This window comes from Dendronephthya gigantea, unplaced genomic scaffold, assembly GCF_004324835.1.
Source record: "Dendronephthya gigantea isolate DGI-Jeju-01 unplaced genomic scaffold, DenGig_1.0 000016F, whole genome shotgun sequence".
In the NCBI taxonomy this organism is placed as follows: domain Eukaryota; kingdom Metazoa; phylum Cnidaria; class Anthozoa; order Malacalcyonacea; family Nephtheidae; genus Dendronephthya; species Dendronephthya gigantea.
In genome coordinates this window covers 1,599,862-1,626,606 of record NW_021163026.1, presented here as the reverse complement: position 1 = coordinate 1,626,606, position 26,745 = coordinate 1,599,862, and the positions used below count along the sequence as shown (strand labels likewise).

Sequence of the window (26,745 nt, the reverse complement as noted above, 5' to 3'; positions counted from 1 at the left end):
TTGCGGCGAATTTTTTTCGCAAAGCAATCCTGTCACCGTATTTCAATTTCGCTTCGTGCGAATGAATTCGCCTGGTGAAGAACGGGCTTTAAATTCATGTCAATGGCTAGTTTAATATCAAACTGAACGTTTGGGAAGTATCATGCATGGTATATCTCTTGCAAGGAAATCTTCAGAATATAACGTTAAAAGACCCGCAAATTTACTAGAAACTATATCAGCAAATGTTATTTATGTTAGTGGTTCGTTCAGGATTTTAATTTTGGTGCCGCAAAAAGTAATCCATATTTTTCCCCGTATTCAAATGCCCCTCGTAAGCCTCAATCCACAAACGTCCCTTCATGAATACTTGATACAACGTGTTCTCGCTCGTCCATGCGTTCGGCACGAAATGGCATATCGAAACTAAACCACTTGGATCATCCAGCGTATGAAATTGCAAGCTGTTGTAGGGTAATGGCGAGCCGTCGATGTGTCGTAAAAACGTCGGAGATTCGCACAATAACACTGGACACGCATGAGGAAAATCGTTGCTCAATGTAATAGCTAACGTGTAATTTTTGTTACTGTTGCTTATCATTTGGACTTGAACCTTTGTTTGGCCGTTCACGTTTAACCATCTCACACGATTTCGAAAATATTGTGCCAGAATTCCCTTCTCTTGTTGAAGACGGCGGAGCTGATAGTTCGACCAAGACATGTTTGTTTGTTATTTCAACTCGCGAGTGCTTTGCAGAGTTGTATTTTCTGCTTCTATCTTCGCCCTAAGCGATCTTGTTGTGTGGAGGTGTAACAATATTTATTTAAAACGCCGGTTTATTGGCACAAGATACATGGCCGTGATTGGTCAAATGCTCATATTCCGGGGGGAGAAGGCTAGAAATGCAACTGTGTCTGTTATTTTTCCGACCATTGTGCTCCTGTCTCGGTAAAATTTAAATGCTACAGTAAAATATGTTTTTAATTTAACGAAATGTGTTAAGAAATGTCCCCTTCTAAGTCAACGACACAGCGTTAAAAGTTAAAATGAAAATATTGCTTTCTGACATGAGATTTCCACGAACTGTATATTACTTTTCTTGGAAGAGGAAATCAAAAGTAAGAAACATGAAAGAATGTCTGACCTCTTGACCTGATCAAATTTTTTACATATAGTGCCAGTCTCCATGGTTTTCAGATGCGCGCTTTGCATGCATTGCACCCCAATATTTCGTGTCTTCTACACACTGAGTTTGATTTTTACCAATAATAATATAAAATCATAGCTTGTTTAGCGATATTCTTCGAAACAACTTGAGTTAAGTAGTAAATAATGGGAAATAAACCTTGGAGAGTTGTCAATGATTGCGGTCATCGTTTTGAGTAATATGAATACACAAACATTTATTTAAACAAATAACAGCATACAGCTAATGTGATCGTATAACAGACTATATATAGATAATTCACCAAGTTATAGCATTTTAAACAATAAAGATTGCTTTTCATTGCATTAAATTCACCCTAATTAAAGGTTTTAATCGTGGTTATAGATTGCTACCTTGCGATTCTGAGGGCAGCTTTTTAACTTTAACCACCGGGGAAGGTGTCTTTCAACTTTATTTTATATTAACCTATGGTGACAATATTTCAAAGTGACGAACACTCAACGCAAGTAGCAATTTGGGCTTTGCCGAGTCATGATATTTTGGACTTGCAATAATATATCCGTTTCAACATCAAAAAGATTGCATAAATGTAGGACAATATTGCTTTCAAACATATTTCATCATTTGTGCTCTGATATCATTCAGGTCTAGACACTGCTCCGTGAACAACTGATTTCATGAACAACCATACTTCAACTGCTGAACTCGTGATAAAGGATGTGGACTCACAGTTAAATGTAAGTTTCATATAGTCTAGCTCTTTCTATCCCTATAGGAATTGATGAATCATGCTGTTCATATGTGACTAAGCTGACCTCGCTTTTTTCAGTATTTGGGCTTTGTTGTCAAATCCTGATAAAACCTAAATTTCAAAATGAGTTTGACCTGTTATTTCTGCTAATGTATTTATGCCGGACCGTTTTTATGGAAATAAAACTTCTTTTGATCGTGAGAATAAGTCTCGAAAAATGTATCCAAAATTGGTATATACGCCTTCAGGGAATTTTATCATGCATAACTCAGTCGGGTTTCTTTTTATTTTTCCTTTTCCAGTTTATGGTTTAAAATTAATGCTTCGTCATTGTGGAAACATGCTTGTCTTTCATGCAGGAATTGTATCCTTCATCTTTATGTGTTTCCAAGTATTTTGTTTGTTTGAATTTACTGCCACTGCTTTCAAGAACCGAACTTGTTTTTCCAAACTTACCACGCCAAACAAACACAATATTACCTTGCTTCGGTATAAAAATGCTGTCGCGTTTCGTTGCAACAGAGCCGGAATACTCGATAGATTTCGTTCTACCTTTCAAAACAAAGAAACTCCACTCAATATAACATGGAAACGTATACGGCCAACCTTCGAGAGCACTTCAAAGTTATCTGTCGCACAATTAAAATATTGCCATGCAAATTCTTCGTGCAAAAATACTCAGGATATCGATTTCAACACAAGTGATGTAGAAATTCCGTTTCCCTTGAAAGATTCTCCTAGTAATGGAATGATGAAATGTGCCAACCAAAGAGCTGTCACTACAAAAAATATAGAATCAACTTTAACTAGATATAAAGACAGTATAGAGTTCTTTTTATTTGTCTTTGGCGTGATTTCAGGATGTTTTTACTTTGCTAGTTGTAGTAATTTCAACCTAAAATCTATCGTATTTCAGGCTTTTTTAGGCCTTTTTGGGACTGCACTTGGTTTTGCAACCTTTTGGTGGAATTTTTCAGTGCTATTTACGGCATACATAACTTTCAAAGTGATGCAAACTTGCTTTTGCAGTCTTGGGCAAATTTTCAACCTTGCTTCAATGAGTGCTCAAGCTTTGCGCGGGAAAATGAAGAACTCCTTTCCTTGTTTATTTGTCGGGATTATAAACCTTGTGTTCTTTCAAGTGGCTTTCAATTTATCGACCAACGTCTTTCTCTTCGCCTGTGTCAACAATATTGCCGTTTTAGCGGTGTGCTTTATATTATTAAACAAAGAATCTGAAAAAATGAATTCGTTTTACGGCAATGGAAGAATTGAAAGAAGCGTTTGGAGCGACAGCAGGATGAAGAATTTACGATGTCAAAACAAGTCCAGAATTTCGAATTTGGTTTCGATCCGAGGAGATGAGTCTGTTTCAATCGTTGGCTTGAGTTGTCGTTTTGCAGGAGGCGTTAATTCGAAGGATGCTTTTTGGGATCTCCTTGTCAAAGGTGGTTGCGTAATCAGTTCTTATCCCGAGAACAGACTCGAGACGTTGGCGTTAAAGCGTTTCTACAACCCCTCTCATCGCGTCCCAGGAAAGCATTATACGCTGAAAGGTGCATTTTTGGACGAAATCGCCGGATTCGACGCCCAATTTTTCGGCATTTCGCCGGCGGAGTGTCGTGCGATGGACCCCCAGCAACGACTACTGCTCCAGTGTGTTTACGAGGCCATCGGACGCTGGCTTGAGACTTGAAGACTTGCAAAATTGTACAACCGGTGTTTATGTGGGACTCATGAATTTAGACTACGGCCGGCTACTTTTGGACGATGGAAACGTACCGAATATTGACGAGTTCGCGTCAACCGGAATAACGGCGTCCACGGCAGCCAATCGGATTTCGTTCTCGCTAAATTTGAACGGTCCAAGTTTAACGGTCGACACGGCATGCTCGTCGTCGTTGACCGCCCTAAATATAGCCGTGACGCATTTGAAATTGCGCGAGTGTGACATGGCGATCGTTTGCGCGCCAAATTTGATTTTGGCGCGATATTTTCACACGGCGTGTTGTAGAACTGGACTGCTCGCCGAAGACGGACGTTGCAAGAGTTTCGACGCGAAGGGTGACGGGTACGGCCGAGGGGAAGGAATGGCTGCCGTGGTTTTGAAACCAACACGAACGGCCTTGATCGACGGAGACGATCCTTACGCTAAAATTCTTGCATGCGGTTTGAATAACGATGGACAATCTGCCATCCCCATGACAGCCCCAAGCGACGAAAAACAAGCCGACCTGGCTAGGCGAGTCCTGAAGGAGTCTGGACTCCAGAAATCCGACGTTCAATATGTGGAAACACACGGCACGGGAACGGCCGTCGGTGATGTCGTCGAGATGCGATCGGTCTCCGAAGTCTACGCGAACACTTCATCGCGCGTGCTTCGCATCGGCTCGGTGAAGTCGAATATTAATCACACGGAATCGACGGCCGGATTGGCCGGGATTATTAAGGTTTGCTTGATGATAAAGAATGGCTACTACGTCCCAACTGTGAATATACAAGAGTTGAAACCTCAGCTGAAGATAGCCCAGAGAAAAATGGTTGTGCAAACGAAGCTAGAGCCTTGGGCTGCAGTTGACGGCAAGCCCAGGACAGCGGCTGTGTGTTCCTATGGTTATGGTGGCGCGAATGCACACGCCATCGTCCAAGAGGTCCAATCAACTCGGCAAATGGGAAATTGCCCGCGAAAACGCGATGTGTGGATCTTAACGCTTTCGGCCTGTTCGCGTGAAGCTTTGAAGATGATGGCTGAAAGGTTTTCAAACTGGCTCGACACGAAAATTGATAGCGACGACAGAAACCTGATGGGCAATATTTGTTTTACTCTTAATACCAGACGTAGCGTGCACTCCCATAAACTATCTCTGACTTCTCGCTCGTTCGAGCAAGCCGCAAGCTTGTTGCAAGTCTTTGCCAAGGACGGTCCTGGCTGGCAGAAATTCATCGCCGTTAACGATAGTTCTGCGTCCTTCAAGAAGCTGGCTTTTATTTACGGCGGGCAGGGAAGCTGCTGGTATGGCATGACCAAGGAATTGATCAGAAATGAGACTGCATTCCGAGAAAGTCTGGAGGAGATTGACAAAATTCTAGCAAAATTTCTAATCCCGTGGAATCTTGTAGAGATCTTGGGTGAATGCGATAATGAGGATTTGGAAATAGAGAAAAATCCAATCGCTCAAATGGCTCTTTTTGCTGTGCATCATGGTATAACCCAGTTGCTGAAGTCCTGGGACATAACTCCGTCTGCAGTCGTTGGTCACAGTCTGGGGGAAATTTCCGCAGCATGTGCTGCGCACGTGTTCAGCCTAGAAGAAGCAGTTCAGCTGATCCTACTTCGGTCAGAACTCCACGAGAGTTGCTCAACTTCAGGAAGAATGATGGCTGTCAGGATGTCCCCAGAGGCTGCCAAAGAGTTGCTCGAGAGTTTGGACCTGGTTAGTAGAGTCAGCGTCGCTGCGGTCAACAGTCCAGTTGACGTCCTTTTGTCAGGAGATCAGAGTGCCATACAGATCATTGAAGATTATTTGCAGAGGAGTCGTTGCGAGGTCTTTCACAAGAAACTGGGAACAACACGGGCGTTTCACAGCCGTGAAATGGACTGCATCAAGGAAGCTTTTATCGCTGGAATTGATCGAATCAAACTGAGTTCAGGTAAAAAATCATGTTGTCATTTTTCCCACTTTAAAATCTTCAAATCTTTCCAATTTATCATCTCAAATTATACAATAATAATAATAATTTGCCATTTTCCGGCGAATATATGACCATGGTCGTATATTTGCCATTTTCCGGCGAATATATGACCATGGTCGTATTTTATTATTATCTCAGATTATGGTTTCGTCGTTTCTGATTTAGTGAAATCATGATTTCAAATAAAGAAATCAGTTGATCAATTTTTACTTGTGCAAAACCTTTTTCATTTGAATCAGAACTGTGTTTAAGGTTGCATATTTTGCTTCGTCGCAGACCGAGAACCTGTTATTAGTTAACGCCCAGTTGAAACGCGGACGACACGTGAAGTATGAGACCGTTCAAATCAATCTTTTCTTGTTACCAGGTGGAGCAAAGATTCCGTTCTATTCAACAGTTACTGGCACCCAGATCTCTCGCCTCACGCCTTGTCACTGGTGGAGAAATATTCGCGAACCTGCGTTGTTCAGCTCAGCTCTTGCCAACATGATAGCTGATGGATACAAGACGTTTGTTGAAGTCAATGTTGCACCACAATTTCCCCGCTACGTACAGGTATGAGTTACACCATAAGACCTCTCAATAACAGGAGCTAGCTGTGAAGCAATGGCGATGAAGACCATTAGTTTTGACCTATTTTTCTTTTGAATAAAGATCAGTCAAGTTGAACTACCTGCTTTTGGAACTTATTGACTTATTTAATCCAAAAGAAACAACCCTTCACTTGCAAACAATTTCTCTGCAAGTGGAAATCCGCGCTCAAAATAATATCAACATCGTCAGCAGTTTCATCAAAAACTCTATTCCAATATAACGTATATCTCATAAGGCTCAAACAGACTTTATTACAACGCATTTTTTTGTTTTTCAACTCAGGAAATCGCTTCTCATTTTCGAACGGAAAAGTCCACGGAGCAAGCGGCAGTAACTGTTATCGAAACCTTGCCAAAAAGATCTGAAAAGGATCGTTATCTGTCGTTTCTTCGTTGTTGCCCAGCGACGCTTTACACCCGAGGATATCCGATGTCGTGGGACAAGATCCAGGGATCTGGAACCAAGGAGTTCATCCGTTGTCCGAGCTATCCTTGGCAAGAACGAAAGTACTGGTACAGAGAATGCCAACCAGCCGAGCACGTTGGACCGCTGATTGGCGAAACCAATTTACCTGTTACCCAGAATGCACCTGAAAACTCAGAAGGTGGGACTACCAACTTTAGTTCAGGTTCAACTCATCCCCTTCTAGGAAAAGCTGTTGCAACCGAAGCTTACTCGGGACTGCTCGCCTGGGCTTCGGAAATCGACGTGTTCACTGTCGCTTACCTCAAAGATCATCGATTTCAAAGTTCGGAGGAAGCCGTAATTCCGGGTGCAGTTTACGTCGAAATGGGTCTGGCACTAGCCTTACATATGTTCCCGGATGTTCAACCACATCTACATGAAGTTACGTTCGAGAATCTCCTAACGCTTTCCACCAATGATGTTGTACGATTTTGTACTCGTTTGAACCCGACAGGGAAGCCTGGCACGAGGCATGGTTACCAGATAACGACCGCCGAGGGAAATGGGAACGAAGTTCTGGTGTGCAAAGGATCAGTTTCGTTTGATAAAGTCGCTCACAATTGCAGAGAAGGTAAGAATTCAATCTTTGATCATAGATAGAAGCTTTTAAATTGGTAGGAACTTTGATTAGATCTTCTCCTGTGACCCTAAGAGATCCTTCCCGTTTCATGAGGAAGAATTTGTAAATTTTTAATAATGAAAAGATCATGCATAGGCATTCCTCTTTTTAAGTATTAAAAATAACTTTGTTTTTCATAGCTTGTGGGAATTCAAATTTTACGAGAATCACCAGCATAATCTCACGTCTCTCGAAGCAACCTTTGGAGATTTTCAACTCAGAACGAGTGAAAAGGCGCTTTGATTATGGTCCTCAATTTACCTTAATTACGGAGACGTGGTGCTCTGAAACAGAAGCACTGTGTACCATTGTCCTCACGGAGGAAATACGTTCATCTCTTGCTGTTTACGTTTGTCATCCAGCGATTATCGACGCCTGTTTTCAAAGTCTCTTTTTACTAAAAAACTCTGTGGAGAAGCCAGTCCCTTATGGCGCGGCGGACATCAAGATCTACCACAGCAATATCACTGACGTCATGTACTGTCACGTGATCAATCACGTGAACAATGGCATGAACAATCACGTGAACAATTACGTCACCAACCCAAACCAAACATATGATATTGTTCTAATGGACGGTCTTGGAAACCAAGCGCTTGTGATTAAGGAGTTCAAAATGGTAGATTTATCAAAGTTATGCCCAACTTCTCTTTTAACAGACGTTTCATATCAGATTCAATGGCAAACTGACACAACCAAACCAGAAGTCGATGTAGAAAGCAAGATATGGCTTATTGTACCTGATAAATGTGGATTCTCAGAACAGTTTATGAATTTTCTCCCCCCAAAGGATGATCAAATTTTTGTTTTTGAGTTTCCTGGAAAGTCTTCCGTCGTCGGGAATATATTCTTAGAAACGCTTCAAAAGGCATTCGAAGCGTGTAAATCTTGTGGTTTCGCGAAAGTCTGCATTGTTAGTTTCCTGCCAGTAAATAACCGTTCCTTGTCACCAGATTGGACTAACTTCCGGCAATCTCATTACCAGGCCTTCGAGAGTTCGCTGCTGATGCTTCAAACAATTTTAACATCAGGATATTCTGAAAGCGTTCAATTTGTATTAGTTACCTGCGAATCAAGCTCCCTTGAGGTTAATCACATTGACGAGGCAGCTTTTCCCTGGTCGAGCACCTTGCTTGGTTTCAGACGAACCGTTGCGGAAGAAACAACCCATCCTAAAGTGAGTGTTGTCGATTTCTCGGACAATCCGACTGCGGCTGACTTTCAGTCCTTGTCGCATGACCTACGAAAAACCGAGGTTCCTGAAGAAGTCGTGTATCGCAAAGGAAGCAGACATCTTAATCAAATAAGGCGTTTAAATTCAACTCAGGCAAGGAGTACGACTGAAGGGAAATATCGTGAAAGCCGAGCTTTTAAAAAGAAAGATTTAAATTGTTCTGTAGAAGATGAGAAAGAGATAGGTAAGCAAAGGCCAGTTTAAGTTCACATAAAGACCCAGAAAGCTCGATTTTCTTCTTTAGAAATATGTGATCGAGTGGATAAGTTATTGTTGTTCAAATAAAGGCACTTATACACAAAGTTTTCATAACTATTCACTCGTTTACATCTGCCATAATTCCTTATGCCACAACAAAACAATATTAAGATTATTTTTTGACTTTTTAGAAAACTCAGAAGAGAATTGTTCGGTGAAGACAACGTATAAAGATGAATTTCCCAGTGAAGAAGATCGTGGTTCGAAAGCGTTTAAATTGGCGCTCGTATCAGGGCAGACCTGTTTGATTGAAACTGGAAGGTCGCAACCTCCTAAAAATCACGTCGAAATGAAAGTACTTCACGCTTTTCCACTTCTTAAAGAGCATATCTCAGTGCTCTCGGATAGAGTTGCCGTTTCCGGCAAAATAATGGCGAATAACGAAAACGATTTTGCCAACGAGTTGGTTATGAAAATCTGTCATGCGTCAGAGCTCGGGAATTATATTACGACGGAAGAAAAATCTTTAATAAGAGTCGATGACTTTGTTTTCTCCAGTCACGAGGCTGCAGCGTTATCTTTCCCCTTGGCGTTGTCGTTTTATATCATGCATGAAATCGTTTGCGAGTTCAAAGGTAAGAGAATAGTAGTCTGGGCCAACGAAGCATTGCAGGCCTGTGTATTTGCATGCGTTACGTTAGCCCTTGACGCATGCGTAGTCTGCGTGGTGGGAACCTCAGATGACAAATCGATGTTTAAAGACTTCGGTTTCCCTCGTGTTTTGACGGAATGCGAAGTTTTATCAGAGGACACAGAAAGCATGGACGATTTGACCTGCGATGTTGCTTGCTTCCTGAACTCACCTAGTCAAGCTGTACTTCAAAACATCCTGAAAAATCTTCGAGATTCAGCCAAGGTTATTTCATTCGACGTTAACACAACCAAGTATCTCGATGTTTCCGTACGTGGAAACATAAGTTTCCTTCGCCCGAAACTAGAAGATATAACGGAAGATGCAAGAGTGTTTGAACAACTTCTGACAAATTGCATTCAACTGCTTTCCGACAAAGGCTATCTTGCAAAATTGAAAGAACTACCCAGCCGTTCCACTTCGATTTATGATATGGTCTCGTCCTCGAAACAAATGCAAAATATGACCTCTGGAACAGAGCCTAAAAGCGATACTCTTGCCGTGTCGACAATTTCATTCTCCAGCGAGAATTGTCCCAAAGAATTTCAGTTTTCGAGATTGTCCTTCAAACCGCGCTGCTTGAAAGAAAATAAATGTTATTTGGTCGTTGGCGGGATTCGTGGTTTTGGATTCGAAGTAGCGCTTTGGTTGATTGAAAACGGCGCAAAGACTGTCGTTTGCACGGCACGATCGCTTCCCAGCGAATCGAAGATGGCAGCCGTCGCGAGGATCGAGGAAGAGACTGGAGCCAGAATACTTCTTCGTCAGGCGGACGTGACTTCGTGGGAAGACATGTTGGGGATCGTGAGGGAACTTGAGGGTCTTTCAGGACTGGCAGGGATCGTATTTACAGCTATGGTTCTCGAGGATCAGCGAATCAAAGATGCTGACCTCGGGACCTGCGCTCGAGTGGTTAGCACAAAGGTTCAGGGTAACAGAATAATGATTTTGCTACGATTTGCTCCAACTTGTTTTCGTCCAGGATTGTTGATTGCTAAATTCAATAATTTCATCTGATTTCGTTTCAAGGTAGTGTCATTCTTCATCAACTAAGTCTGAAGTTTCACCTGGATTTCTTCATCATGTTTTCATCCATCGCTGGGATCATCGGTAACGTTGGTCAACTCGCGTACTCCGCTGCAAATACTTTCCTTGATTCCTTGTGTGATTTTCGCCGTAACAGGCTTGGGTTACCTGCACTATCTGTGGCATGGGGTACTATGGGTGGAGCAGGGATTTTGGAAAGATCGAAGGACATTGCTAGTTTGTTTCAAAGTTATGGCTTCCGTATGATGTCATGCAAACAAGGTATAGAGAGTGCTTGGTACGCCTGACTATAAAACTACGAACGTGTTATTTAATAGGACATGATTCTTACTTCATCTTTAGGAAGAAGATAAAGCCATCCAGTATAAATAAAGTTAGTTTAGTTTAGGTTTCCTCCTGTAGTAACGCTGAATCAATAAGAGATTATCTTTATTGGACCTCTAGGAAGAACAGTTTAGAACTGATAGAGTTATCCAGTATAAATAAAGTTAGTTTAGTTTAGATTTTCTCCTGTAGTAACACTGGATCAATAAGAGATTATCTTTATTGGACCTCTAGGAAGAACAGTTTAGAACTGATAGAGCTATCTAGTATAAATAAAGTTAGTTTAATTTAGGTTTCCTCCTGTAGTAACGCTGAATCAATAAGAGATTATCTTTATTGGACCTCTAGGAAGAACAGTTTAGAACTGATAGAGCTATCTAGTATAAATAAAGTTAGTTTAATTTATTTGTCCTTCCTTTAAACTAAAGCGTATGCAAACTTTATTCACAGGACTGAAATTCTTGGAACAGTTCCTAAGCCATCATCCTGAGGACTCGCAGATCATTCTTTGCGATATCGACTGGTCGACGTACCTGAAGAGCTCGGCTTACATTCTACACGAATCACCCAGGCTTCAATCTCTTAACGAAGAAACCAGAATCCCTAAAATCCACGACTCCACGAACGGTATGACGTTGGACCAGCTCTCTGGGCTCGACCCAGGACAACGACGGAAGACCGTGGAGAGCTTCATACGGAGTTTATTGTCCACGTGGTCGGAGGCTGAAGATCGCGAGGTTGATCTGAACTTAGCACTCTATAAATATGGCGTCGATTCCATCGGTGCAGCTAACATGAGTCTTCAAATACGCTGTGGACTCGGCGCGATTTTTGAGGTAAGATGGGTGGAAATGAATACTGAAAAACGCACGGATTGTGAAGTAGAATGCTAACGATTGTTTGAAGTTCTTTCCTCAGAACTCCGCTGTTTTTTATACCGAATCTTACGTCCATAAAAAACTGGAGGGAATAAGCAGCCAGTTCACTTTCATCGTTTTCAGATTGTTTGAAATTCTTTCCTCAGAACTCCCCTTTTTGTACCAATTCTTACGTCCATAAAAAACAGAATTTTAATGAAACTTTCAATTTTTACTTCCATCGTTTTCAGATTTATCACTTTATTCAACCTAAGACTACAGGCCTGTCAGTCATCAACGATACTCTCGAACAAATTCGCAGTTATGAACACGACAATCTTAACACAGACCGAGCTATGAACGACGCAAAGTTGACAAGACACTCGGCCGACAACTGTGGAAAACAGAATGATTTGAGGGAATATGAGACGATGTCTGAACATCACGTTGAGGTGGTTCCATTATATGTTCCTGACGACGCCATCGTTAATGTTTTTATGATGCACAGTAGTCATCGATCTGCGATGGCGAACTCACCATTTGCTACTGGCTTTAAGCGTCAGGTAATGTCATTGGTAAGCGGAGGTATATTTGCATGAGAGTTCCAGATACCAGCCTTCGCCGTCCGTTTTAACGGAAAAAAAACTTGATGTTTGCATTTGCACAAATTTGCTCAACGTTAGTGACTAGCTCGAATGCGAGAGTTTTTATAAATAGGTAGCTGGTCAAATGCTAGCGTGAATCGCAACTATCATGTATCCTCGTTTATCCTTATGTATCATCGTTTATCCATATGTATCCTCGTTTATCCCTATGTATCATCGTTTATCCATATGTATCCTCGTTTATCCTTATGCATTATCGTTTATCCATATGTATCTTCGTTTATCCTTATGTATCCTCGTTTGACTCTGTCTTAACTAAAATCATCACACAGACGGATAAGTGCTGAAATACTGTCGTGACTCTTGACCTTACAGGAGACTGTTGCCTTGTACAGCATTGGAACTAAAGAGTCCTTGTCTGAGGATGACTATGATGCCACAGTAAAAACCTGCGCCAAACATTACATTAAGTCAATAAAAACAATACAACGTGCTGGTCCGTATTATCTAGGTGGGTTAAACATTATACGTCGTGTTCAAACGGTCCTATTCACTTTCTAGCGTATGTGATTTTATTCAATCGTTTTTTTTTAAGGTAGCGAAAAAGGTTAACAGTTTTGTTTCTTTCAGCTGGATTCTCATTCGGCGGTCTATTGAGCTACGAAGTTGCCTGTCAGTTGACGCAAGATGGCGAAGACGTTGCCATGGTAGCCATGTTAGACACCATGCCCTGGTTTCCGAAATCAACGCAGGACAAGAATGCGGATTTCAAAAGGTTGCAAGAGAACCTTATAAATGATTTACAAGAAAAAATGGTAATGCGAAAGAATAAATACGAGTTTACCTTATAATTGTGCTTTCTATCCTTGAAATTATTTTTGAATGATTTTTAAAATTCTAAAACGTCTTTACGACTACAAAGGTTGGTCGATATTTGAGATCAGCGGCACTAGGTCGTCTTGGCTTAACGTTGGAAGAATTCGATTCCTTGATGGATGAATTGGGGACTGGAGAGGAATTGATTTTAGCATTGGATGAGAGAGCAAAGAAGACGAGCTTTAGTTTAGATGACGTCAGAGATCACGTGGAATCTCTAAAAAGCCAATCGGCGAAATCATGCCGAGCGCATTTTGAATGGCAACCACCGGAGGTAATGATTTAATGTGATTCCTAGGCGCAATAGACTGCACAGAATACCTTAAATTTAGACTAATGACTCTGTATGTTTGAGATTTAAGATATACTTTTATTTTCGCTTAGGTGAGATATGACCAAACACTATTGTATATTCTATGTCAAAATGTTGTCGACCAACCTTGCCTAGTTTGGGATCCGTTGGAATCCTGGGGATCGTTAACATGTAAATTCCAAATAATGTCGGTTCCCAGCAGCCATTTCGAGCTGCTGGATCAGCCATATAGCAAAATTTGCGGGCTTCTGATTATGACAACTGCTTTGATGAAACGCGGCAGTCTCGTTGGAAGGAGGCTCAGTCCAAGATCCAACCACAAGGAACGGTTGATTCAGTTCCTGAAGGACTCGATCAACGTTTTAATTTGTTCCAATCAAGGTAACAAGATTCAAAAATTTGTTTCCATAATGCAGGCTGTTCGATAGATCCCAGTCATCCCACTTAGCCGATATTAAACAAAACGTGATATGATTTTGAGGTATTGGAATGAGTAAATAACATGATCTTGATAGTGGTGCTTGACCAACTCGGGTTAGCCACTAGCGATGCCAGCGTTACCAACTTTAGCAACTAGCGTTGAACTAACTTTGGTTGCATTCTAGATCAGTCAAGCGCAAGATTGTGTTTCAATGACGAAGAGGACGAGCTCTGGATACGTTTTGAAACGAATGAACCTCGTAAGAAGATAAAAATTAAACTAAATGGTGAGAATTGCATAGTGATGTGGCAACGTTGGTTTCACTAGAACCTCTGGTCCTCATCACAGAGCCTCCATATTTTGGGTTATACATTTAGATCATAGAATAAGCCTTCTGTTGCATAAAAATTGCATTGTTTCTTCTAGATATTCTCAATATTTTACCCGGGAAATATGCGTTGGTTGACAGCAAGAAAGGTACGCAACAGCTCGATAAAAACTTAACCATTTCTTTGCTGCTTAATTCCAACCAGCAGATTCACATAGTCTGCCAAGATTGGCAACAGCGGGACAATCTCTTGGACGCTTTTGAAGTTTTAGTGGAGAGTCCGCTGGTGCGGTTCCATTATTAATGTCAGAAGAGAAATGCATTTCACTCGATTAACAAAGTGTTTGATACCATTCTAACTCTGAATGGACCACTGGTCTGAACACCAATAAAAACAACGTTTTGGTCCTTGGGTATTCATGGACAAGGGTTTTTTTCTTATGCCAAGTTTTTTTTTCACGCGTGGCAAAAAAACTGACCGCAAATAGAGTTTTCTGCTTGAGCTCTGCTGGAGTAACATTTTACTAAAGCCTGGCGCATACTGGTGCACCTTGCACGCACACATATCACTCAAGTCTGCGGGATTAAGATATTCTGCCATACCAGTCATGTCGTAAAATTAAGTAAGTAACATGTGGACTGATAGTTATCCAATCACAGTAGTCAATAAGTACTAGGTGCGTGTATTATTCTAATGATGTCTGGCTAATATTTTATTACTATATACAAGTAATTGAATATTTTTAAAAGTTTATGCCAGCCAATTCATTGTTAACTGTTATAACATGAACTCTACGGTCTACGGAAGTTATCCTGTACAGACGCACAAAAAATCTATATCCTTTCAACACCTTATCTCATTTGCTAATCATGCCGTTTTTATATGCAAAAATTATAATAGTTATATGCTGTGCATTATTGATTGATTAGAAAGATACGATTGAATTAGTGTTATCCATGATGTAATTATAAGTTATCAAAGTTTATCAAAAGTAAAATGTGGGATATTTTAGTAGGACAATATCCTAGAATCCATAGCTGGACCCGCCTTTTCTTGGATCAGACTTGGCGAAGATTTTTCCATCTAACTCTTTGGAAATTGCTTGCACAACAGAAAAGGGAGATTCTTTTATGATGGTGTGTCCATAGCCTTTCAGTTCTTTGATGATATATCGTGACAGGTTGCGAGGTGGTTCTTCTATAGCTGTGTAATTAGGAAGAAGTTGGTTGTGGAAACGAGGCATGGTAACAGCTTCACTTGTGTTACGACCAAACCATATTTTGTTCATCGTTACCTAAATTAAGTTTGAATATAAAAACTGGTGTGACAAGTGTGGTGTAGCATAGTTATTTTGTGGTGCGGTATGGGTATGGTATGGTATGGTATGGTATGGTATGGTATGGTATGGTATGGTATGGTATGGTATGGTATGGTATGGTATTGGTATGGTATGGTATGGTATGTTATCAGTTTTAAACATCCTTACCAATGCAGTAGCCGTGGTGATCCTCGAACCACCAGATGCCCCTGCAATGAACACGACATCCCCACTTGTTCTGTTTGTTAAAATGATAGGACTCATGGACGACATTGGTCGTTTGCCAGGCACGATGTAATTACTACGAGAGGGTTCAATTTTGAATTCATTAGCCATCCCAGGTGTCGAGAAATCGTTCATCTGATTATTGTATGTTATCCCTGTCACTGTCGAACGCACTTTCGAACCAAAACTGACATGAGAGAAATAAATGGTATTAGATTAGAATTAACGGATCAGCAGTGTAGCGGATTGAGGCGATGCCCTAAATGTTGGGGCCCAGTTTGTCAATGATTATTCTTACTAAGTGTCGATGGTGCTGGTAACTGACACGGCGTCTCCGTTCGGCGCTAGAACTGACAAGTGTGATGTCCCCGGGGGATCGAAATTTGCATCATATACGCCATAGTGTCTGGCGTCGGGATATGTTTGATTGGTAATGTTCATGCGAATTCTTTCCGCGTAAGTTTCATCCAAAAGGTCCTTTATGATCTGAAATAGACGTAAAAACCACGGCATTCATTCTCTTGCAACTGTAGGAAACAATTTGACTTTGTATAGCTGACATGTGTTACATTCCCCATACTAACCTGTGTATTATTTAGAAAGTTTTTGTCGCCCAGCAACGCACGCCTTGCGTAGGCATATTTGAAAGTTTCAATAATCTTGTGATAAGCATTTGCTGTTTTTGAATTGTTTGATACGCTTTCAGGAGTGAAATTATAACCTAAATGTGTGAAAGTAAATATGTTTGTAAATATGCAGTACAGTTACGAACTGATACTGATAGAGCTATCCAGTATGAATAACGTTAGTTTAGTTTAGATTTCCTCCTGTAGTAACACTTGATCAATAAGAGATTATCCTTACTGGACCTCTAGGAAGAACAGTTTAGAACTGATAGAGCTATCCAGTATAAAAAAGTTGGTTTTGTTTAAGTTTCTTCCTGTATTAATACTAAAGAGATAATCCTTACTCGACTTCTAGGAAGAACAGTCAGTTGACAAAATCTATTTTTATTTTATCAACTATTTTAAAAACAGTCTCACCAACCTTTGAGTACATTGAGCATGAACGCAATCAGGATACCGCTGGACGGTAGACCAGATGTATGCAGCTGATAATCCCCAACACTGGCATTAATTGCAGGCTCAACTTCAACATTATAATCGTTCAAATCTTTTGCAGAAATAATACCACCATTTGAATCAATATCATTTACAATGTCTTTTGCAAGAGATCCATTGTAAAACGATAAAGGGTCGCAACTTATTCGTTCTAATGTTACGGCGAGCTTTCTGTTCACCAATCTGTCACCCAGTCGCTTTAAACAGCCATCTTCCTTCACCAGAAGCTCTCTGAGAGTGGAAAGAAAAGTCAAATCTTGCAAGGAAGTTTGCACACGGAAATCCCACATGCACCTGGTTTTAGCTCTCCTTCCTTAAGAACTTACTTTAACCCTGTAAAGTTTCTGATTTCTTTCTCTTCTTTTTCTATAGCCTTGTGCAGTGCTTCGCTGATAATAAAACCTTCTCTTGCTAGGTTCATCGCAGGTCTAACGAGTTCTTTCCAGTCCAGTTTTCCATATTTCTTGTGTGCTTCGTACATTCCTTTCACCTCACCGGGCACAGCAATTGCCAGACCACCTATAAGAGTTTACCGTTTTAACAATTATTTGCCTGTGTTGTCGACCTATAATTTTATTTTCGTTTCCTAGTTGTCTTGTTTGTCTTTTTGTGGCCTTTTGCTTGTCAGTAAGCTAACATATTGTTTTTAATTGCTTGTTTTTTTTGCTTCCTTGTTGTCTGATTGATTCAGTTGTTTGTTTGTTTATTTTGCTTATTCGCTTTTTTGTTTGTTCGTTTGTTTATTTGTTTACCGACAAATAGCAAGAAAACAACACGCCACCTGTCTTAGACGCAGAGGTATCATTCACGAACATGCTCTCGTTTGCCAATCCAGGGGCCTTTTCTCTAAAGTTAAAGTACTCGGCAGTTCTTTTCTCCTTAATATAAACAACCATTACGGCGCCACCGCCAATGCCAGCTGAATGCATATTCACCACACCGATACAGAAAAGAGCGCCAATGGCTGCGTCAACCGCTGAGCCGTTTCTTTTGAGAATTTCAACTCCAATCTTTGAACATCTCACGTCATCAGCAGACACCGCGGATTCATTGTACGGCCCCTGTTGTAAATGATGACAGTTTATACTGAGCAAAATTAATTTAAGTGCAGTCATGATATAAAAATGAACTTTTGTCTGAAAATTTCAGGGCGTCCATGATGACGTAGGTTTCTTGTCGTTCAGAGCTTGTAAATCTCTGTATCTCTGTAAATACATGTATCTAACCGAATACGTTTTTTAGGCCAGCAATGAATAAGCCGATAATTCACTGAAACGCTAGTATAAGGCTGTGTAGATTTAATGTTGAGACAAAAAGCTTCTCTTGCATAAATCGTTTGAAATAATAATCAACATTAATTTTACGCTTGCAACATTCACTTAAATTTCGCGTCATATAGAAAAGTAATTCAATTTCAGCAAGCTGTTGTACCTATAATTACTTGATTAACGAGCGTAATTTTCTTTTTAAGATTGTCAGGAATTTAGATCTAGATGTTTGTGCTATATTTAAAAGGTGGTTATATCAAATAATTATATTGCCGAGAATAAACCCAGGTAAATAATCAGGTAAAAGCCTAATTTATTTTCATATCTAAACAATTCGCTTGTAAAAACATGCACAATAAGGTTGGGTTTCCTTTCGCAAAAGCTAGCGAAATACTTGCATATTTTCTTTTCAATTTAGATTTAATTATGCTGTTGAAATTAAAAGGAAAATGTGGAAATATTCGAAAGGAACCATTTTTCTCATTTTTCTGCACGTAAAAATGTAGCCTGATGATAAAGATGATAATATATAAAAAAAATTTCCATACGTCCGTGGAGAATAGTTCGCCATTTTTCAACTGTTCTAACTTAGTTAAGTTACCTCCGGATTGTCCGATTGTCCTGGGGGAGGGGAGTCTGTGGGTGTTTGTGAGCAGTTGACACTCGGGGAGGTGGGCGTGGATTGGTATGTCGTGGGGGTTGGTCTCTCACTTGATGACGCAGTACTTGTTGGACTATCAGTACCGCTGGACTCATTTGAATCCGAATCTTTATTTGCGTAGAGAACAGCCAATGCGATGACAACAGCAAGCAAGATTACGATGACGACCATCGAAATGAGAAGATATTTCTTGCTTTTTGATCTGTAACCATTAATGAATCAGAAGGGAATGCTCATCTTTGAAGGCAAGACGTTTTTTTGAGATATTTGAAAATTTCATACATGCCCTGATATGGCATTGTAAAAGATAATATCTTTGGAGATAATATCATTTTCACTGATCCACGTAGAGAAACTCGGGATTCAAGCCTAATCCTAAACCTAATCTAACACTAAAAGATTAGATTACAACGTAAATATGATTGCAATTTACTAGCTACCATATCACAGGGGGGGCACGACTTGCATATGCATTTTTATGCGTATCATTCTTATAATTTTCTCGAAAGTGGGGCACCGGAAGAGCATACTGTGAGCCACGTAGTCCGTGACTCATTGTGAGATCACGTTCCGAATGGCTAACATACAGCATAGTTTATTTTGTTCTGGAATGATCGAATTTAAAAAATCCTAATATCGAATGTCATTCGGTGGCTTGGCCTTGTATATAGCTGGTGTGCGTCAAGTTTGTTTCCTCTTAATTGATTACCTCTCTGGTATAGAAATTAGTATTTTGCAATCTTCCTAGCCATTTGTCTCATGATCAAATATTACTAATTGCATGTCAAAAAAAACTGGTGAAACAATTGTCGCGAAATTGCCAAACTTCGAGCGATGCAACTTTATTGTCCATATTCATATGAATTCGTTCAAATTAATTAGCTCTAACATTAACCATAGTTTTTGATGCTGGGTTATTATTTTCCTTTACCCTCCGTGAGATTTCCGGCAAATTTTGCTACATTTTTGTGGCACTTTACCGGTTGTAGTTTCATGGCACTGAAAAACAGCCAATAACACTTTGTGCGTGGACATGAATAGAAACTCCAGCAAACTCAAAAAGCTGTTATTAGGAGAATAGCATCATCGGTTTTTATGTTTTTCTTCAAAGCTAAGTGTCGTCTACATTCTTGAAAGTGGTGCCCCGATTAGGGAGTATGTTTTGTGTGTAGCAAAATTGGCTTAGATTTTTTCCACCTCACCTTTCCACATTACTCCCGCCTCCTAAAGCTGTGTTTGACATCGCCAAGCCTTCGTTCTTCATGATTGTTTTTCAACTTTCCTCCGTATAAGCTGTGTGTTGTGTTGTGTTGTCTTAAAACTCGAGTTACCACTTGTCGTGATCTCGACACGGTTCTACAGCTGGCAATAGAAATTCAAATGAGATATTTTGACCTATAATTTTTAACCCTACCCACGAAGCTGTTTCGGAAAATCAAATTTCCGAAATCAACGAAAGACAAAAATGCCGCGGATTTCAAAAGGTTGCAAGAGAACCTTGTAAATGATTTACAAAAAAAATGGTAATGCGAAAGAATTAATACGAATCAGTTTTCCTTATAATTGTGCTTTATATCGTTTAAAATTATTACAGTAGTTCGCCTTGGCTTAACTTGGAAGAATTCGATTCCTTGATAAATGAATTGGGGACTGGAGAGGATTTGATTTTAGCGTTAGATGAGAGAGCAAAGTAGACGAAGCTTAGTTTAGATGACTAAAGACTAGCGTACACTGGTGCATATTGCAGGCACGCATGTCACTGCAAGTCAGTACTTTATTACTGTATACACAAATTACTGAAAATCTTTAATAATATCTGAATAGTTCATGCGAGCCAATCGTTAAGACATAAACTGTACAGAGGTTATCGTGTACAGGCAGACGCCTTGCACAAAAAACTACATCCTTTCAACACCGTATTTCATTTGCTAACTATGGCGTTTTTATATACAAATATTATCATAGGTTACTCACAGAACTCTGTGATCGTGGGATAAAAAATAGGCTTCGCATTATTGATTGTTTCGTTTCAATAATTGAATCGGTTTTATCCATGATGTAATTATAAGTTATCAAAGTTTATCGATACTAAAATGTCGGATATTTTAGTTTGACAATATCTTAGAATCCAAAACTGGACCCTCCTTTTCTTGGATCAGACTTGGCAAAGATTTTTCCATCTAACTCTTTGGAAATTGCTTGCACAACAGAATAGAAAGATTTGGTTTCGATGATATGTCCATAGCCTTGGAGTTCTTTGATGATATATGGCGACAGCTTGCGAGGTGGTTGTTCTATAGCTGTGTAATTAGGAAGAAGTTGGTTGTGGAAACGAGGCATGGTAACGGCTACACTTGTGTTACGACCAAACCATATTTTGTTCATCGTTACCTAGATTTAGTTTAAATATTAGAAATTAACATATTGATGGTCTGGTGTGGCAAGTGTGGTGTAGTTTGGTATGTGTAAGTGTGGTGTAAGTGTGGTGTAAGTGTGGTGTGGTGTGGTATGGCGTGGTGTGGTGTGGTGTGGTGTGGTGTGGTATGGTATGGTGTGGTGTGGCGTGGCGTGGTGGTATGGTGTGTGTGGCGTGGTGTGCGTGGTGTGGTGTGGTGTGGTGTGGTGTGGTGTGGTGTGGTGTGGTGTGGTGTGGTACGGGTATGTTATTGTATGGCATGGTATGGTATGAGTTTTAAACATTCTTACCAATGCAGTACCCGTGGTGATCCTCGTACCCCCAGATGCCCCTGCAATAAACACGACATCCCCACTTGTTCTGTTTGTTAAAATGATAGGACTCATGGACGACATTGGTCGTTTGCCTGGCGCGATGAAATTACTAGGAGATGGTTCAACTCCGTATGCATTGGTCAATCCAGGTGTCGAGAAATCGTCCATCTCATTATTGTACGTTATCCCTGTCACTGTCGAACGCACTTTTGAACCAAAACTGACATGAAAAAAATAAATGGTATTAGATTAATTATTTGTCAGTATTTGATGTTTTAGTGACTTAAATGTAGATAGTTAATAGTTTAGATATCCTGTACCTTACCAATTTTGGTAGGAGTACCTTTTAAAGTTTAAAGTTAAAGATGGTAACCACACCAATGGGGGGACACTATTCCCTGAACCCCCCAGTGGCCGGGCGGCAGAGTACTTGTCCTAATCCCACCTTACGTGCGTTCCATGTAGGACACATGTTGTCCTTTGGTACTCTGGTACTCTGATCTTAGTTGCATCTGGAATGATCTGAAGTATCCACGTTGGTTGAATTTGATACATATTTACTTACTAAGTGTTGATGGTACTGGTAACTGACACTGCGTCCCCATTCGGCGCTAGAACTGACAAGTGTGATGTCCCGGGGGCATCGTAATTTGCATAATATCCGCCGTAGTGACTAGCGTTAGGATATGTTTGATCGGTAATGTTTTTGCGAATTCTTTCCGCGTAATCTTCATCCAAAAGGTCCTCTATGATCTGAAATAGACGTAAAAACCATGGCATTCATTCCCCGGCAACTTTAAGAAACATTTTAAAAGCCATGCCATAGATCTATTTGACTTTGTATAGCTGACATGTATTACATTCTCCATACTGACCTGTGTATCAGTTAGAAAGTTTTTGTCGCCCAGCAACGCACGCCTTGCGTAGGCATATTTGAAAGTTTCAATAATCTTGTGATAAACATTCGCTGTTTTTGAATTGTTTGATACGCTTTCGAGAGTGAAATCATAACCTAAATGTGTGAAAGTAAATATGTTTGTAAATATGAAGAACAGTTTAGAACTGATAGAGCTATCCAGTATAAATAAAGTTAGTTTAGTTTAGGTTTCCTCCATTAGTAACACTGGATCAATAAGAGATGATCCTTACTGGACCTCTAGGAAAGACAGTTTAGAACTGATAGAGCTATCCAGTATAAATAAAGTTAGTTTAGTTTAGGTTTCCTCCTGTAGTAACACTGGATCAATAAGAGATGATCCTTACTGGACCTCTAGGAAAGACAGTTTAGAACTGATAGAGATATCCAGTATAAATAAAGTCACTTTAGTTCAGGTTTCCTCCAGTGTAGTAACACTAAAGAGATGATCCTTACTGGACTTCTACAACTATTTGACAAAATCCTATTTTGTACATTTACAAACCTTTGAGTACATTGAGCATGAACGCAATCAGGATACCGCTGGACGGTAGACCAGATGTATGCAGCTGATAATCCCCAACACTGGCATTGAGTGCAGGCTCAACTTCAACATTATAATCGTTCAAATCTTTAGCGGTGATGATACCACGATTTGAATCAATATCGTTAACGATATCTTTTGCGAGGGATCCGTTGTAAAACGATGTAGGATCGCAACTTATTCGCTCTAATGTTACAGCGAGCTTTCTGTTGACCAATCTGTCGCCCAGCCTCTTTAAACAACCATCTTCCTTCAGCAGAAGCTCTCTGAGAGTGGAAAGAAAAGGCAAGAAAGTTTGCACACGAAAATTCCACATGCACTTGTATTTAGCTCCTTCAAGACTTTACAAACTTACTTTAGCCCTTCAAGTTTTCTGATTTCTTTCTCTTTACTTCTAATAGCCTTGTCCAGTGCTTTGCTGATAGTGAAACCTTCTCTTGCCAGGCTCATCGCAGGTTTAACGAGTTCTTTCCATTTCAGTTTTCCATATTTCTTGTGTGCTTCGTACATTCCTTTCACCTCGCCGGGCACAGCAATTGCCAGACCACCTATAAGAGTTTACCGTTTTAACAATTATTGACCTGTGTTGTTGGTCTAATTTCATTTTCGTTTCCTAGTTGTTTTTTTCCCTTTTGCTTGTCAGTTAGCTAACATATTGTTTTTAATTGCTTGTCTTTTTGCTTCCTTGTCGTCTGATTGATTCAGTTGTTTGTCTGCACGCTAGTTGTAGTTTATTTGTTTACCGACAAATAGCAAGAAAACAACACCCCACCTGTCTTAGACGCAGAGGTCGTATCATTCACGAACATGCTCTCGTTTGCCAATCCAGGTGCTCTTTCTCTAAAGTTAAAGTACTCGGCAGTTCTTTTCTTCTTGATATAAACAACCATTACGGCGCCACCGCCAATACCAGCTGAATGCATATTAACCACACCGATACAGAAAAGAGCGGCAATGGCTGCGTCAACCGCTGAGCCGTTTTTTTTGAGAATGTTAACTCCTATCTCTGAACATCTCACGTCATCAGCAGATACCGCGGCTTCATTGTACGGCCCCTGTTGTTAATTATGATAATTTATACTGAGCAAACGGCTTGCGTGGTATTGATTATCAGTATTTTTGTCATGACTTGGATGTTTGTGGTATATCAGTTTAAAAAATGGGCCGTCACGAGATATATCAAATATCTTGGCAAGGATAAAAGCTGGTAAATCGACAGGTAAAAGCCTCGTTTATTTTCATATTCGCTAAACATGCACAATAAGGCTGGGTTTCCACTTGCAAAACTAGCGAAATATTTGCATATTTTCTTTTGAATTGAGATTCAGTATTCATGCTCATGCTGTTGAAATTCAAAAGAAAATATGGAAACACTGGAAAGGATGATTTTTCTAATTCTCATTCAGTCTCCGATTCATTCATCTCCGTAGGCGGAATATTCCGGCAGTTTTCAACTGTCTTACCTCCGGATTGTCCGATTGTCCTGGGGGAGGAGCGTCCGTGGGTGTTTGTGAGCAGTTGACACTTGGGGAGGTGGTTTGTTTTGTTGGGGCGAGGGTGGTTTTTCTTGGGGACGTGGATTTGTATCTCGTGGGGGTTGGTCTCCGGGCACTTGGTGACGCAGTACTTGTTGGACTATCAGTACCTTTATTTTTCCCCGTTTGACCGCTGGACTCATTTGAGTCTGAATCTTTATTTGCGTAGAGAACAGCCAATGCGATGACAGCAGCAAGCAAGATTACGATGACGACTAACGAAATGAGAAGGTGCTTCTTGCTATTTGATCTGTAACCACTAAATGAATCAGAAGGGAATGTTCATCTTTGAAGGCAAGACGTTTTTTTGAGATGTTTGAAAATTTCATACATGCCCTGATATGGCATTGTAAAATTTGGAGGTAATATAATTTTTACCGCGTAGAGAAACTCGGGATTCAAGCCTAATCCTAAACCTAATCTAACACTAAAAGATTAGATTATAAGGATTATATTCGTGGATTGACATGGAATTCTTGTACCATATAATATGTCTGGCGAATAATAAGCTTAGCATAGTATTCTACAATATGATTGGTGAGATATAACATCTGGCATAACATGGTATGGTATGGTATGATATGGTTGTAAGATGTGCTTTTGTACATTATGGTTGGAAGGATACGAGATGTTTACTTTGACATAAAAAAACATTGCGTTTACTTATAGCAAAAAAATCCCGTTGAAGCACCTTACGTCATAATCGTCATTAACGAGAATTTACATCGTAAATATGATTGCAATTTCTAATCATATCACAGGGGGCCCGAATTGCATATTCATTTTTATGCGCATCATTCCTTTCATTTCCTCGAAAATGAGGCGAAGAGCATGCTGTGAGCCTTGTACGTAGCTCAATACTCCTCGTAAGGTCACGTTCCGTGGTATGGTTTATTTCGGTCTGGAATGATTAAATTAAAAAAGTCCTAATATCAAATGTTGTTATTCGGTTCTCAGATGGGTTTTGCGTCAAATTTGGATTACCTCTGCTAAACATAATATTAGATTAAACGTAGATTACCTCTTCGGCTCTACCTCTGCTCTGCTATAGGAATTAGTTGAAATTGCTAACTTCCTAACCATTTGTCTCAAGATCAAATATTACTAATTGCATGTCAATTAAAAGAAAAACCTGTCGTCACGTTTCCTGTGTAAACGAAGCAGTTCGCCATGAAATTAAAATTCCTGTTTGTGTGGGATTTGTGGGTTTAACTTTTCAACTATAGTGAATTAGCAAAACCTATTGTCAACCTTCCAGGGATCCGAGTGTAATGTCTATATTCGTATAAAATCGTCCAAATTAATTAAACCTTTCGCAACAAGCTAATTATCCGGTGTTGGGCGCTAATGAAATGAAATACTGTCAAAACTTTGCAGGCTCTGTGCGTAGAAGTCTGCGTGTAAACACTAGCTAGTACACATGAGCTGCGAATACTGAATACAAAGTAATTAATGAGTAATTGCAACATATATTTTCTGTTTAACCGCTCTGAATGTACACGTCATTTCAAAACTCGATTTTTATATACTAAAAAGTTTGTCCCATATTACTAAACTGGCGAGCTATTAGCCGTAGTATGCGCAGTAACCATAGTTTTTGATGTTGGGTAATTGGCCTTTACACTCTGTGAGATTTCCCGCAAATTTTCCTATATTTTTGTGGCACTTTACCGGTTGTAGTTCCGTGCAACTGAAAAACAGCCAATAACTCTTTGCGTGTGAACATATATCGAAACTCCAGCGAACTCAAGAAGCTGTTATTAGGAGATTCGCATAAATAATCGGATTTCATGGTCAATTCCTCATAACTAAGTGCCGTCTACATTCTTGAAAGTGTTGCCCCGACAGTTAGGATGTTCTGTGTCTAGCAAAATTGGCCTGGTTAGCAAAATTGGCTTGAATTTTTTCCGCCTCACCTTTCCACATTATTCCCGCCTCCCAAAGCTGTGTTTGACATCGCAAAGCCTTCGTTCTTCATGTTTTCTTTTCAACTTTCCTCCGTAGACTTTCTCAGACTGTTTGTTGTGATGTGCCAGAACTCGAGTTACCACTTGCTGTGATTTCGGCGTTTTTACGGCTGGGAAAGAGATTCAAATGAGATATTTTAACCTAATTTTTAAACGTGTCGGAGATCAGATATACCGTGGGCATCTGACTCCTAAAACCATTTGGTCGTCTGGTTTGTGTCAACGTTTGGTTTGCATGACAATGGTTTTTCGAAATGGTGTTTGTTTTCTACGCAAGTCTCTCTTCAAATCAGGG

General features: G+C 40.1%; 3 protein-coding genes across 4 annotated transcripts in view; 2 read left to right on the top strand and 1 right to left on the bottom strand.

Moving 5' to 3' along the window:
- Positions 1-2,282, top strand: part of LOC114520337 (glutathione hydrolase 1 proenzyme-like) — a 7,416-nt gene extending 5,134 nt beyond the window's left edge. The window contains exons 10-11 of the mRNA XM_028540580.1: positions 1,794-1,885; positions 2,202-2,282. Coding sequence (XP_028396381.1) covers positions 1,794-1,813 — 20 coding nt within the window. The 3' untranslated portion in view covers positions 1,814-1,885; positions 2,202-2,282. The remainder of the gene's footprint in view (positions 1-1,793; positions 1,886-2,201) is intronic.
- Positions 2,219-14,840, top strand: LOC114520334 (phthiocerol synthesis polyketide synthase type I PpsC-like). The gene is given in 15 exon segments (XM_028540576.1): positions 2,219-3,573; positions 3,575-5,550; positions 5,960-6,147; positions 6,469-7,222; positions 7,411-8,688; positions 8,894-10,324; positions 10,423-10,701; positions 11,215-11,600; positions 11,873-12,184; positions 12,602-12,737; positions 12,857-13,041; positions 13,149-13,376; positions 13,487-13,796; positions 14,021-14,122; positions 14,263-14,840. Coding segments are annotated over 15 exon segments (9,126 nt in total). The 3' UTR covers positions 14,469-14,840.
- LOC114520335 (glutathione hydrolase 1 proenzyme-like) lies at positions 14,810-26,745 on the bottom strand. 2 transcript variants are annotated; one of them, XM_028540578.1, is made up of 9 exons: positions 26,400-26,745; positions 24,412-24,742; positions 23,721-24,003; positions 17,156-17,348; positions 16,756-17,060; positions 16,293-16,429; positions 16,007-16,194; positions 15,652-15,895; positions 14,810-15,459 (listed from the first exon to the last, which is right to left on the bottom strand). In XM_028540578.1, exons 1-9 carry the CDS (start codon positions 26,459-26,461, stop codon positions 15,190-15,192), a joined length of 2,013 nt encoding a protein of 670 aa, XP_028396379.1. In that variant the 5' UTR covers positions 26,462-26,745; the 3' UTR covers positions 14,810-15,189. The 2 variants fall into 2 exon arrangements, with proteins under 2 accessions (XP_028396379.1, XP_028396378.1); XM_028540577.1 differs by lacking the exons at positions 14,810-15,459; positions 15,652-15,895; positions 16,007-16,194; ... (1 more) ...; positions 16,756-17,060; positions 17,156-17,348 and adding exons at positions 20,330-21,149; positions 21,465-21,708; positions 22,054-22,241; ... (1 more) ...; positions 22,910-23,214; positions 23,304-23,496 and having other exon boundaries at positions 26,400-26,743.